The sequence below is a fragment of the Sebastes umbrosus genome, chromosome 1, assembly GCF_015220745.1.
Source record: "Sebastes umbrosus isolate fSebUmb1 chromosome 1, fSebUmb1.pri, whole genome shotgun sequence".
In the NCBI taxonomy this organism is placed as follows: Eukaryota; Metazoa; Chordata; class Actinopteri; order Perciformes; family Sebastidae; genus Sebastes; species Sebastes umbrosus.
This window is the reverse complement of record NC_051269.1, coordinates 14351867-14366834: the sequence shown is the minus strand read 5'-3', so window position 1 is coordinate 14366834 and position 14968 is coordinate 14351867. Positions and strand designations below refer to the sequence as shown.

General features: G+C 40.0%; 1 protein-coding gene across 1 annotated transcript; it reads left to right on the top strand.

Moving 5' to 3' along the window:
• The first annotated feature begins 752 nt into the window (after positions 1-752).
• On the top strand, positions 753-14270 carry fam210b (family with sequence similarity 210 member B). Its single transcript, XM_037776787.1, has 3 exons — positions 753-1464; positions 9742-9941; positions 13095-14270. Exons 1-3 carry the CDS (start codon positions 958-960, stop codon positions 13309-13311), a joined length of 924 nt encoding a protein of 307 aa, XP_037632715.1. The 5' UTR covers positions 753-957; the 3' UTR covers positions 13312-14270.
• The last annotated feature ends 698 nt before the right edge of the window (positions 14271-14968 follow it).

The following is a 14968-nucleotide window of genomic DNA, read 5'->3' as shown; positions in this document are numbered from 1 at the left end:
TTTACACATTTTATCTAGTGAGTCAACCGCCTAGTATGTCGAAAAACTCATAGTATAGTATGTCGAAAAAAAAGTCATAAAAAATGTCATACTATAATCTTTCATAAAAAATGCCATAAAAATTCAGAGTATAGTATTCCATAAAAATGTCAAAAAGTCATAGTATAGTATGCCATAAAAAAATACATAGCATACTATGTCATAAAAAAGTATAGTCATAGTATAGTGTGTAATAAATAAGTTAATGATATAGTAGTCATAAAAAATTTCAAAAAGGTCATCATATATTGTCATAAAAAAGACAGTATAGTCGGTCATAAAAATGCCATAAAAATTCTTAGTGTAGTATGTCATACAAATGTCATACTATAAAAAAAAGTCATAGTATAGTATTCCATAAAAATGTCAAAAGGTCATAGTATAGTATGCCATAAAAAAATACATAGCATACTATGTCATAAAGTAGTATAGTATGTCATTAAAATTGTCAAAAATCTAATAGCATAACATGTCGTAAAAAAATGCCCGATGCCCAAAGTCTATCTCTGGACCTGCAGAGAATCATTACTTATTAAAATAGTACTTGAAACACAGTTGCCTGGCTTTAAAAAAACAAAACAAAAACACACACACACACATGCATTAGATTAATTCAGCTCCACCTCCAGAGACTTATCATGACATAACTGAATAGTAGGAGTTACCACGTTTACACCTTTAAATACCCCCTCCCTTCTCTTCCTACTATCTGCGATTGCGCGTCAGCTCTCATTGGCTGTGGGTGATAATCGGTCAACAAGAGGAGCGGAGGGAGGCAGGAGGTTCAACAGGACAGCATGTTTACAGCTACGTAACACTCACAATTAGCTCCTCTGGACGCTTTTACTCGCTTTTATCTGATTGTGTTTTTTGTCTCGGAGGCTTAATAGAGCTGGTTCCGGGGCGGTCGTCGACACCATGTTTCTGTGCCGCTCTGGGAGGCTGTCTGCAGCGGCTCTGGATCAGGCTTTCAGGTCCACCGGCTCGTTTCTGGAGCAGCAGGTCAGAGCAGACAGACTGAGGGACGTCTCCATGACGTTACGCAACAAAGGTTACGCGTTGCTGCGTTACCAGCGTTACCAGCGTTACCGGCGTTTCTGCGTATCTCTTGTGCACCTGGAGAAACAACAACAACAACAACAACCTGACCGGCAACCTGTCCACTCAGCGCGTGCTTTCCACCGGCTGTCTGCTATAGCGGTGAATCTCTCCAGACGCGTGCAGAGTGAAGGCGGTCATGTAGATGTTATCACGCAGCAGCAGCTTGGCAGCAGAGGAGGACAGAAAGTGGGTTATGGTTTGTTTACAGGTGACTGCTGGGGGGTTTACAGTCCACTCTTCTCTTTCTCCACGGGGACAATGCAGACCAGAGGCTTATCCACGAGGAAGAGCGAGGAGGAGACTGCTAACAACAACAACAAAGGGGTAATTTAAACTAGTCAGCGTTTGTCTGTAACCCCAGTAGCCAAGTTAATAAGAGCGCACATGTTTCCAGTCTGTCACACAGTGTTGTTTCCACTGGTGGTGGAGGGAAAACCCCTTTTGTGTCCCAGTGGTGCCCGGATTGAACTGAAAACCATGAAATATGCATAAAGCTGCCTGCTTGCCTGCTTGCTTGGCTGCCTGCCTGTCTGTCTGTCTGCATGCCTGCCTGCCTATCTGCATGCCTGTCTGTCTGCCTGCATGCCTGCCTGCCTATCTGCATGCCTGTCTGTCTGTCTGCATGCCTGCCTGCCTATCTGCATGCCTGCCTGCCTATCTGCATGCCTGTCTGTCTGCCTGCATGCCTATCTGCATGCCTGTCTGTCTGCCTGCATGCCTGTCTGTCTGTCTAGCTGCCTGTCTGTCTGTGTCTGCCTGCCTGTCTGTGTAGCTGCCTGTCTGTCTGCCTGCCTGCCTGTCTGCCTGTCTGTCTGTCTGCCTGGCTGTCTGTCTGTCAGCCCTCCTGCCTGCTTGCCTGCCTGCCCGCCTGGCTGCCTGGGCCTCCTCCTCAGTGATCCTGTAAAGCAGGCATGCTTGTTATACAACACCACATGACGTGCTACAGCTGTGTGCGGGCTGTCTACATTTGCAGGAAATTCACAGCACTCCATGCATAATTGATCTGTCTTCACAACGTGGATCTGATAAGTGTTATTTTAGAGTTGAGAGAGCAACATGCTGACTCACTGTTCAACAGGCTCACAGACATAATGATGCACACAGTGCACTTTCATAGACTAAGATACTGGAGTTACCGTGCACTATATTCACTTTTAACAGTCTCTTCTGCACTATATTCACTTTTTTAATAGTCCTGTATCACAGCTGTTACCCTGCACTATATTCACTTTTAACAGTTTTCTTCATCTCCTTGTATTTTTATATCTGGTATATTTTTTTGTACTTTGTACTACTAACTTTTTTTACTGACTTTTACTAACATGTTTGCACTATGGAACTGTGATGCTGGAAACTTGAATTTCCCTCGGGATCAATAACGTTACTATCTATCTATCTATCTATCTATCTATCTATCTATCTAGACACCTGACTCTGCAAACTAATTCTGGGTCCTTTTACTGTATATAGAGAGTAATGGTAAGAATTAGTCACTTTGTCCAAACCCCATTTAATTTGAATAACACGTCAGAGGACACACAAAAGTCAGCACTTTGGTGTGTCCTCTTTTAGTGGTGAGTCAACACCTTGTGAAACAGCAGTAGATATAAAGATGGCTCTACTCTCTACTGTACACTCTTCAGTGTTATGCAGGCTTTGAGTTTGAGGTTATTTGCTCTGAATCATATAATTATTATGTTGGATAATTACACAAGACTAAGAGGCTATACACACCCATGTGAGCAGCTCTGTGAGAGGTTGTCCTTAGGCCCAGTGTTGCTTTGAGCTAAATGCTAACACCAGCATGCTCACAGTGACAATGCTAACAGGCTGATGTTCAGCAGGTCTAATGTTTGCCATGCTGCTCACCATCACCATAAGCATGCCAACATTTGTTAATTAGTAGGGCTGTCAGTAGATTAAAATATTCAATTAATCCCAAATTAATCACATATTTTTGATCTGTTCAAAATGTACCTTAAAGAGAGATTTGTCAAGTATTTAATACACTTATCAACATGGGAGTGGGCAAATATGCATATATATATATATATATATATATATATATATATATATAACTGGAAATCAACTAAACAACACAAAACAATGACAAATATTGTCAGAAACCCTCACAAGTACTGCATTTAGCATAAAACATGCTCAAATCATTAAACAACAGCTGTCAGACTATGACTTGCCCAAAACTGCATGTGATTATCATAAAGTGGGCATGTCTGTAAAGGGGAGACTCGTGGGTACCCATAGAACCTATTTACATTCACATATCTTGAGGTCAGAGGTCAAGGGTGGTGCTAGAGGAGGGTGGGTGCTCTTGCTTGTAAATAGTGAACATTTTATTGAGGACAAGATTGATGTATACTAGCTGATATCCGCTTACTGTAGAGACCATATTGACGCTGATGTTGGCCAACAATTAACAAGACATTGCAGTACATAAAGGCTGAAGATATGTTTGAGATAGGGTTTGGCGATGTGGCCAAAGAATTAAAATCTAGATTATTTTCCAAGCGTGGGGACAATTCATGATATGAATCGATTCTTTTACAGGAAAACCAAAACATAAAGAACTGAAAGGTTTGAAGAGAAGGTCATAAGTCTAACTGTAATCCAAAAATAGATTAAAGCTAAAATTCATCTTCTTTTCGATATGCACTTCTCATGTAACTATTGATAAAATCCTCACTCTTTGCAAGCAAGCAGCTAAATTACCATATCTCCATTTTTATAGGGTGGGCAAACTGAATTCAGGTGGATTCTCTCTCTTGCAAAGAGTCTGGGTCCCTTAAAGAGCACAATTTAGCATTGCACTCTCTAACATTATTGGACTTACAATGGACAGTTTAAAAAAGTGATCAAAATCGATGCACCAGAGATAACGTACATCGATATTTTTTTATTCCACGCACTGTTCTTCCTTGTCAAATCCTGGCGTCTATATTACCCACAATACATCTCAACCGCTGACAGTTTGGTCGGAGATTCAGGTGTGTTACACTAGTATCAGCTCATGTAGCCTCAAACCGCTAACCTCAAGCAGAGATGAGGAGCGAGCACACAAGTCTGATAAGCTCACCTCCGATTTTTTTTAATTTTCAAACTTGTAGTCTCCAGACCCAACCGACACCAACTCAAGTGACATCACTTGAGGCAATTCGTGCAGCTCCCTCTGCAGCCACAAAAGGCTTTATACAACGTTTTCACATGTGCAAAACCTGTAAAACAGACTTTGATGTTCCCATTTAATGACAATAAATTAGACAGTTATGCTGCAGGACACAGCCTGCTGCTTCAGTTTGACTTTATGTTATCAAGAACAAACACTTAGTCACGTTTTAGCTTCTGCTTGAGCCTCTTAACAGGAGGGACTCGCCACTTTACCATTTCCCTCCGGCTCTGTCTGTGTGTGTGTGTGTGTGTGTGTGTGTGCATGTGAGTGTGTCTTGGTCTGTGTTTGCATGCCACTGTGACTTTGCAAGTGTTTTCATGTCTCTGAAAAGCTGTTATCAGACACAGCAGTACCACTGTTCCCCTCCCATACACCCTCCCTGGCACAACTCCCTTTGGCCGCTCGCTCACATGACCCTCCCACACTGCTGCCTGCCTTTACTTTAAGCTCGGCCCGACTCGCCTCTGAGAGGCAAAAGGCCTGCTTCCTCGCCCACTCTGGTCTCTCTATTGTCCATTGTTGGCAGGACAGTGTTTACGTCACCAGGACTATGGCTTCATCCAGGGGGCTCGGGACAAAATTTAGAAAGACAAATTGCAGTGAAGAGAAAAGATCCTGTTCTCTTATCCTTTCTTCATTGTTTCTGTCCTCTTGATTAATTGTCTGAGTCAGGCCTACAAAGGAAGACTGTCTGAAGCAAGCACAATGTCAGCGCAGCAAAAAAAAAAGGCGTAGAAGGATATAAATGAAAGTTACTGTACGTTAGGCCAAATATCGCACAGGGCAGTGAATGGACGCAGCACTTTTTGTTAAACACGTAGAAGTTGCAAATCAAGTTACCAAACTTCAAATCAATGGAACAAGTTCTGTGCAATAAATATGCCGTTATACATATTTGAAACTTAGCACATTTCAGTACAGCCCTTCAACCCTTTAGCCCCTTTAGAGAGTATTACATGTACAAAAGTCCTATTTGTTTTATATTTGAGCTGCATGCTTGCAATGTATCCAGCTGATTATTTTTCATAAAGACATAAAGTTACTCTTTTAATGCATATTATCGCCATTTCTGTATTCTTTAAGGGTGGGGGGGAAATAATCGATACTGTATAGTATCACGGTATTTGGCGTGGCAATATTGTATCGATACGCGGACCTTAAGTATCGATCTTTTATTATATAAATGATTAAAGTCTTAACAATCCGACGAAGGGCCTGGCCGTTATTCGGTCTTTCAGAGGTCGTAGCGGTCTCAGCCTTAAAGCTAAAGTGAAGATACTGGTATCATATGAAGCTAGAAAACCTACGGAATTGATTGGCACCATGTCATGTTAGCTTGTCGGGAAGAATGCTAAATAATGCTCCAAAGTTACACTAAATTATGGCGAGGAAAAACTTGCTCAGCCATTTTCAAAGGGGTCCTTTGACCTTTGACCTCAGGATATGTGAATGAAAACTCTGAGATGAACAGAGTGAAAACAGTATCTTATTAGATAAAACAGATGTAAATGCAATAAATCACAATATACGTTAATCACAATAAGATCATATCGTGACTTAAGTATCGTGATAATATCGTACCGCGGGGCCTCTGGTGAGTCCCACCTCTGGTATTCTTTCATCTGCACATTTCTGCTTGATGAATTATCAAGAAAAGTATGTTCATAATCACATCTTCCATCAGCCTACATTTTGTCCTCATCACTACTCAAATTGACCTTGACTTGATAGTCTATTATAATAACAAACTGCCTGTTAAAGAGGTCGCTGCGGTATTCGTTGTATTTACTAACTTGGCTCAGCTTTGTAGGCCAAGTGTCAATATTTTGTCTAATAATAGATCCATTAACATGCCCGAGCTACTTCCTGTTTTGTCAGGGAGGGATTGTTTCCTCTCGGCAGAAAAAATATTAGAATAACTTTGCTTCCGATGGAACCACTGGACACAATGTCCTCCTGTCAGCTGTCCATTTTACTGTTTCAATTTCAGTTTAACAGCCCTCATCATCAAATAAAAAGTAAATCGTAGGCAATAAAGCTGAAATTATTTCCCCCCCAGTATCCTTAATCATAATCAAAACCTCTAATTAACCTGAAAGGGCCATATAAAAGATATCTTGTTGTAATTGCATTACCACAACAGCATGATCAGGCAAATGGATGACCTTGAGCACCAACAGATTGTGTCCATAGCACTGCGTACAAACTGTATTAAATTTAGCTCTGAATGCAGACTCTTGGTCTTCTTGTAAACTTTGGTCAAATATTTCCTGACTGAGGTCATACTTTTATTTAAACACAGGGCAACCGCTGGATTGCTCTCTCTGAGCTGAAATATTCAAGAATGCTGCATCTCTATGTGATTCAGTTTAGTTTTTTCTTTTAACTCCCACTGTATTGTGCTTTCATGATCCGTAATTCTGGATTATCTTCATTATGACCCAATTTACACTAATGTCAATTAGTTCTGTTAGGTCCCTTTTAATACCTAAATTCGTAAAAGAAGCCCTAACATTCAAGTAACACACTTTTAAAGTTGAGCTTGTCTTTGGTTTATGGTGCAGCAGGGGCTCTAGTCACAGCCAGATATTAACGGACATGGTATGAAGACGTTTTATATCAGTATGCTGGCAAAACATGTAGAGCTTATCGCCTGGTGCAATGGAGATTGCAGTTTCATACAGTATGTACCATCAACAATGTCAGGACACTGACGAAATGAGTACCAGAGAAACCAGTATTAAACTAGGGCTTTCACAATAACCGCAATATTGCAATACTGCACTGTTGACAAGCCAACCACAGGGGATGGCAAGAAACAGTCACAACCACTATGTTCACGTTTTTTTCTTTTGAATTCTTTGCCAGCCGTCCAATCACAAGGGAGGAGGGGCGGGACAAATACCACAAAGAGCAATCGTCATACCCTACATGTAGGCTACCACAACAACACCAACAATGGAGGAGAAATTAATACACAGACTGGCGGGTCTGTCCTCTCTCCCTACTTGGTTCGGCCTTCCCTTCATTCAGAGCAAGCACTCTGCCTTGTGCCAACATTTTAACTTCTGCGGTTATTTTGTACCTTAGCAACCAGATGCAACCAAAGCTTCTCAGCTGAAAAAACTCTGCGCTTCATTGCCCTTCTGTGTTCTGCATTTAACAATAAACAAGTATTTAATTAGTATTAAAACTGTCATTTAAAAAGCAACAATATATGGAATAATCACATATCAAAAAGCTTATTAATATTGCACTAAAATCAGGATCAATGAAGTAATTTGCATTAAAAAAAAGGCAATAATTCCTTCACCACGACAGCCCTATATTAAACCAAATCAAAATGATAATTAGGTTTTGAGGGGGGGATATGATGAAAGGTTTTCACATATGACAACAATTTTAAGCCAAATGACCGCAACACTTTTAAATCCATTTCTTTCAAATTATAAAAAGTCTTTCATTTCTGTGTAAGAGCTACAGGTTCTGCTGCATTAAGCCTGACAGCCGTAGTAAAATACAGCCCTTGAGGCTTTAGTTAGTGGGAGGATTATGTTTATTTAACATGCTGTACTGTCAACATACTGCAGGCTTCTCTCTCTCTCTTTAAACTCCTGCTTCCCTAGCTGCTCTGTGAGTCACGTCTCCACCACCAGTGCTCCGCTGCAGTCTGTTGTCTTATTGTTGTTGAGTGTGTTGTAGTTCACTAATCGGTTTTCCTGCCAGCACACTCCGGAGTGACCTGCCTGCTCTCTGCTACATGTCAGACGACGGCTGGGTTGTGTCTGGGGCTTGTTCATCTTGGAGAGTGGTGTGTCTGGAGGTCACAAACGGAGTGATGTGTGTGTTTGTGCACGTATGAGAGGCCCTTTGTGCGTGTGTTTGTAAAGAGAGAATGTGACTGACTTGGTACGCGTGACTGTGTGAAAGGGTAAGTAATAATGTGAATTACTAAAGCACACAGTAGCAGCAGCAGTCTGTGTTTAATCAGCTGACTCAGCTTGTAAAAGTTCAGGCTTTGTTAGACCTACTTGTATGACCTCAACTTTGAACTAGATGACGCGCACTTGCAGCACACAGTTTGTCTTCTATATTTTGATGATGCATATATTTCTCTATCTGACCTAAAACAAACATTTTTGTTTTAGGTCAGTTTGAACAAAATGTCTCCATAACACACATCTTTGTTTGGTGATTCTGTAGAACATCAGGAAAAGGAAATTCTGGACTTGATTTAAAGAAAAAAACATTGCTGCAATTTTGGTATTTGTTTTTTAAAAAATTGTGTAATGGGATATTGTAGTGTCAATTACTTTTAAGGTCAAAGGTCATTGAAATTTCTACATACTTATTGCACATGTAAAGCTATTAATTAGGGCTGTCAAAGTTAACGCCACTAATTTCTTGTATTTACGTTTTTTATGTTGTAGCAGGCTCAGTTTTAAAGCTAGAGAGAAGATACTCGCATCATATGAAACTACAAAAAAACCTCAGGAATCCATTGGTACCAGCCACGTCTAGCTCATCACAAAGGAGGCTAAGTAACGCTCCAAACTTAGGCTACTTACACCTTAACTTGCGCCTACCACCTCATGATATGTGAATGAAAATGGGTTCTATGGGTACCCACGAGTCTCCCCTTTACAGACATGCACACTGTATGATACCAACATGCAGTTTGAGCCAAGTCATAGTCAAGTCAACACACTGACAGCTGTTGTTGCCTGTTGGGCTTGACTTTGATGCATATTTTTTATGCTAAATGCAGTACCTGTGAGGGTTTCTGGACAACATTTCATTGTTTTGTGTTGTTAATTGATTTTCAATAATAAATACATATACACATTTGCATAAAGCAAGCATATTTTCCCACTCCCATGTTGATAAGAGTATTAAATACTTGACAAATCTCCTGCGATTAATCACGATTAACTATTTTAATCGATTGACAGCCCTACTATTAATTAAGTCTTGTCAATAAGAGTAACCAAATTGATGTCAGGCTTCTGTGTCAACGCTCATACCAACACCTAACAAACACTGTCAACTCATGTCAAGTGGATATTAAAGGAAATAATTGGTTGGTTGTTTGAACTTCTCTGCCTTGCGTGTTTAAATCCAAAAAAATCCATCTCGGAGCTTGTCAGTTTTGTAGTTTGAGGGAGCTTTTGGAATACTAACATGAAAAGTTTCACCACTTTGTATGCCAAGTGGAAACCATCCCCACAATTTTAATCCACTTCCTGTTTGTCATTCCTATCTCCTCTGTTTTTGTCTAGACAGAATGTCTTCTCACAGACACGTTCTGTTCCCCGGCTTCCTGTAGCACCAGGGATTGATTCTCACTTCATCCTCCTGTTTCATTTTGTCCTGATCACTCCCTCCAATTCTGCTCTCTTTTTTTTTTTGTCCAGGGTGAGCAGAATTTAAAGGAGGCGTCTACGATCTCCTCGTCTACAGCTAAGGCCCCGGGGGAGCCGGAGCCAGAGGGAGGAAAACCAAACAAGACGCAGCAGCTAAAGCAAGTCTTCAAGGAGTATGGAGCGGTGGGAGTTTCCTTTCACATCGCTATCTCCCTCATGTCCCTGGGAATGTTCTACCTCCTCATATCCAGGTGACTAAACATCAGATTATTGCTTTTTCCACAGGTGGGAGACCAGTGGCTACATAGTAGGTCCTGTTAGCAGCTGGATTGAGTATTTTATTTAGTCTTTATTTCCATTTTTTTTATACGAAGATGAGGAATAAAGTGCTCCAGGGATGACTTTTCTTTGTAGGCTAACCAGGAAGTTGGCTACGCCCTGGTTCCCTTGGCAAAAAGCCAATGGAATTTTTCCATTGGGTTTTGGATTACTGCAGAAGATAAGCTCTGTGGCAAACACACAATTATGATACTTACACGTTTAGTTCAGCAAGATAATCTCCACAAATGAACACCACTTTTATGATTTTTGAGGCATAAATGCAATTGACAGAAGTAAAAAGGCTAAAAACAAACAGCACCACGGTCACATGAGCGTGAGTACACACAACGAGGCTGTAATGGCGTACGAGTCGGCGTGATTCATGTCAAAATTCACAAGTGGGGAATTTCTTGATGTATTTTATATCGTAGAACAAAACGTTAAAATCTCTTCAGCTTGTGTGAACCACAGATCTTATTTCAGACATCTAACTAAAAACCCATTCAAAAAAAAAACATTGACTTGGGAACCAGAAGTGCAAAAATAATAACTCCTGTAGCACTCTATTGAAGTGCAAAATCAACCAACTCCACCCTAAAACACCTAAACACTGTTATAAAAAAAACATGTTGGGTATACCTTGACCTTATCTGGTCCTATGTTCTTGTTTTGTAACATAACAAATATTTTCTTGCTCTCTTTGATTGCCTAAATATAGATATTTTTGCTAAAGTCACAATATGTCAAGCGTGACTACAATTTGACAGAAAGGCAAAACAACACATTTTGAGTTATTCCCTCAAGTATCCAAGACTAAGAGCATATTTCTAGATATACTGATTCTCAGCAGGAGAAAGATAGATTCCTCTATTGAAGACAAATCATAATAGTCCACATTGATCGTATACAGCCTACAGCTGAAGGCATCCTATTCTGAAACTTTCACAAGTATTTTGGGAAATGTAACTGACTGAAGTAAAAGCAGATGAAGCAGGCTGAAGGGAAAGAGCATTACAAAAAAGTAAAATGCAAGACTACAACAGACAGCATATAAAATAACTCTGGAATGCATCAAACATCACTTATACTTATACATCACTTATCATTACACATTATCTAGCAGTGTGAGAGCATCCGAGTGTAACATTTCCTATAAAGGATGTGCACAGGAAATTGCTGACCCGTGGGCAGCTTTTACATCGAGGAATGCAAAATGTCTGCTGCAAATTGGCAGAAAATGGGATCCGTTATGTGAGAGAGAAAGCAAAGTACGGGCTCTTGAGAATGTCCACTCAGTCAGCCACATTACACCGGCCCTGGCTACTAGCCACATACTACTGCCTGAGTCAGACACAGACACTAACATCATGCTGAATAAAACATAAGTCCATCTTCTCATCATAGCGTTTCTTTTAGACTTGTAACTTTACAACAACACATGCAGAATTTATAAATTAAACTATCTTATGCACTGTGTGTAATCTCCTGTTGATGGTGACACAGACAGTGGCAGACATGGCAGAGGTTGTCTGACAGCGTGGACATTTTCTCACACACCGTAGCCGATAATGACCCCTGAACTGAAAACTGACTCCGTGTGTAACAACCGTTGAGCATTATCACGGTGAGGCCACAGAGCCCAGGCATGCGGCCTGCTAATGCAGCGCTGTGTGCCTGGTAAATAGTTGTCAGGGTGCAGATGGACCCTTATATTTAGCTGACTACAATGTAAGCTGATGGCAACAAAGCTGTTAATGTGTGAGAGAGGGAGAGAGATGCTGTATTGATTGAAGCAGCTCTAAGCCACATTCTTTACATATTTCCCTCCCAGAATAGCTCAGATGAAAATGCCACGACTCAACTCAACACAAAACGGTCTCACAAAGGCAGTGATACATGCAGCCTGTTAAGCCCTCTGTGATTTGTGTGATTTCACTTCAGATTGCAGTGCTTCTTATGCTAATGTCAAAGGGTTCAAAAGGCAGCAAAATAAACTGTGATACAACATGTTTTATTGAACGCAGCTCCCTCTGGTGGAGATAAAGGTGACTTGCACTTCTAACCGCTTCAGCAGAATCACAAGGGAGGAAGGAACCCTGCTTTATATTTAATCCTTGAGAATGCAACCAGCCAGGACTTTTAGGATTTTTTGGGCTCCAAAGCACCTGCAAGTTTAAATGTTGATTTTTCTTTGAGTTGCTGAATGTCCAAAAGTTGTCTTTAAATTATTATTTTTATTATTATGGCTGCACAATTAATTGAAATTTTATCTTAATCACAGTATGATCTACCACAATTTTCAAATCGCAGGAGACGCAATATTTGTCAAAGGCGAAATGTGTGACAAAATATTATTTTAAATTAAATATTGTGGTGCTGCAGAGATGTCCTGGCCTACACATCATATTCTACAGACTAAAGAAAACATGGTTAAGATCCCCGCAAAATTAACACCATAATAATTTAAATGTTTTTCAATGAAAATGAGAATAATGATGTAAAAATGATCATTCCCTCTAATGTTTGAAATCATATCACAATTGCAATATCAGTCAAAATAATTGCAAGTATATATTTTTTTTTAAATCATACAGCCCTAATTATTATTATTGTGCTTATATTTCTCAAAATGTTGGATGTATATTTTATTTTATTGTTTGTTTAAATTAATTTTATGTCTTTTGTTTATTATTAACTTTATTTTTCTTATTGATTTCTATTGATTTATTTTACATTTATTTTGTTTCATTTGAAATTATTCAATTTTTCATGTTGTGTTTTTTTTGTTTTGTTTTTCCCTTCTGCCTCATGTTGAAAGTCATAATTATTTTGAAAAATGTGTTGAAGAATTGCGATAATTAAGGGGTGGAGTTGAGGTAAAAATAATCATAGATATACCTGGTTAACACACACACGCAGACGCTGAGGAGGCTATAGCCTTAATTATCTGTGTGTGTTTGTGTGTAATGGTCTGTTGCCAATCATTTATACAAGAAAATGAAAGAAGAAAGTGTGTGAGTGATCACCTAACATGTGAATTCTATGTACTTCTAATCAGTTTTCTGTGTCATCCGTCTCCCCAGTGGGATCGATATGGCGGCCGTGCTGTGCAAAGTGGGCTTCAGCGAGGCGGTCGTTCAGTCTAAAATGGCAGCAGGGACGAGCACGTTCGTCTTGGCCTACGCCATCCACAAGCTATTCGCTCCGGTTCGCATCAGCATCACTCTGGTGTCCGTGCCTCTCATCGTGCGCTACTTCAGAAAGACTGGTCAATTTAAGCCACCCACACCTGCACCTTGATGACCCTCCTCTACTCCTCTGCTGCCTCATCAAGCAACAAAACATGCTGACTGTTAATAGCCATAATTAAAACGCCTGCATATATCCTTACTCATTTGCATTCACATAGAAATGCCTCATCTTTTCTCAGTTGCCATTGTGAATTCAGGTGAAACATTTGCAGTTCCAGTTGCAGTAGAATCAATGTGTTCAATTGTGTTATTGTAGGATTAAAAAGTCTGAAGTGTGACGGCTCTCTGAAAAAACAAGTGTATTTGGAGTCATGTTTCAATATGTGTGCATTCCAAAAAACAGAAACAAAGGCTGAAAAAGCTCATTTACTTATTTACAATCAGAGGTGTGATCAGGGATTTTAAGCTCTTTGAGTGGGTGGGTTTGTCTCTTAATGCTGTGAAGGTTTCCCGTGGGGACAAGTGGAAAAAAGCTGATCTCTCCTCCACTGTTCCCTGTTAGCTGACTAGGCCATGTTCTGGTGTTGTGTGAATCAGCAGAATAATTCAGGTTCTCTCTGTCTCCTACCTCGCTCCTCTCTCTATCCTCACTTAGCTCACACTCTCCTACGCTCTGTTTGTATTTTCTGCTGTTGTTTTGCTTCCCTGCTATTTTTCTCCTCAACACCTCTCCTGGCATCCATTTTCCACTCTGTATATCCCTGTGCCTGCCTCTCGATCTTCTCTCCCTCTCATTCTTTAATCTAGCAAATGCCACTGCCCAAGCAGTAATGCCGAGTACATTAATCTCTGAGTGAAGCTGATTGTAGTTCATATGAAGAATGTTGGTTTGTCAGGGTTTTTTTTCTGATTGTATGGACTCTATTTAACTATTAAAAGGGACGCTCTCTTTTATATTTGGTGTGGTTTTGTTATGAAATACCACCATCAGCCAATTAGGTTATATTTGACCACTTTATTTTACCCTTTTTTAGTTTAAAGCTGCTATAATCAATATTTTTGTATTAATGGATCAAATGACTATGTGTAACGTAAGTAGGGTCGCTTGCAGTGACAAACCCACAGAGAATTATCACCTGACTCTGCAGTACACTTTCAGCTCATTCAACCTCACCCTTCAAACTACAGATTAGGGCTGAGTATTTGCAAGAATTTGTCAATATGATAAGTATGATGATACAGGGGTTACGTTTCAACCTATCTAAATGTATTAAGATGATGTAAACACATTTTTTAAAATCTAATTTTAAGGAAACTTGTAGTGTAAAGAACACACCACCATATGCATAAAATCTGAGTAACGATGTTTACTTTTTCTGCAATCGCATTTATCACAGTCCCTGCAACATCAACACACAACACAAAATGAACCACTGTCTGCCACCAATCTTTGCATGTCAACTATTAATTACAAATCGTTAGTGTTTTTGAGAATCGATACAGTATCACAAAACATATCGTGATCTTCAAGTGTATCGATATTTTCTTACACCCCTACTGCAGATAGGTACAATTACAGAGTAGCTGATGAACACTGTGGATCATTTAGTAGTTTAAGAGCCAGATATTTCCCTCAGGAGTTGGTGGAGACCAAAAACGGAGCTAAAGGAGAGTGAATATTGGCCAGAAACGACTCTAACTTAATAGGAAGGGAAATGAAAACCTGTCTGCCAACGCGTTAGCCATATCAAAAGTTTAAATGGAAG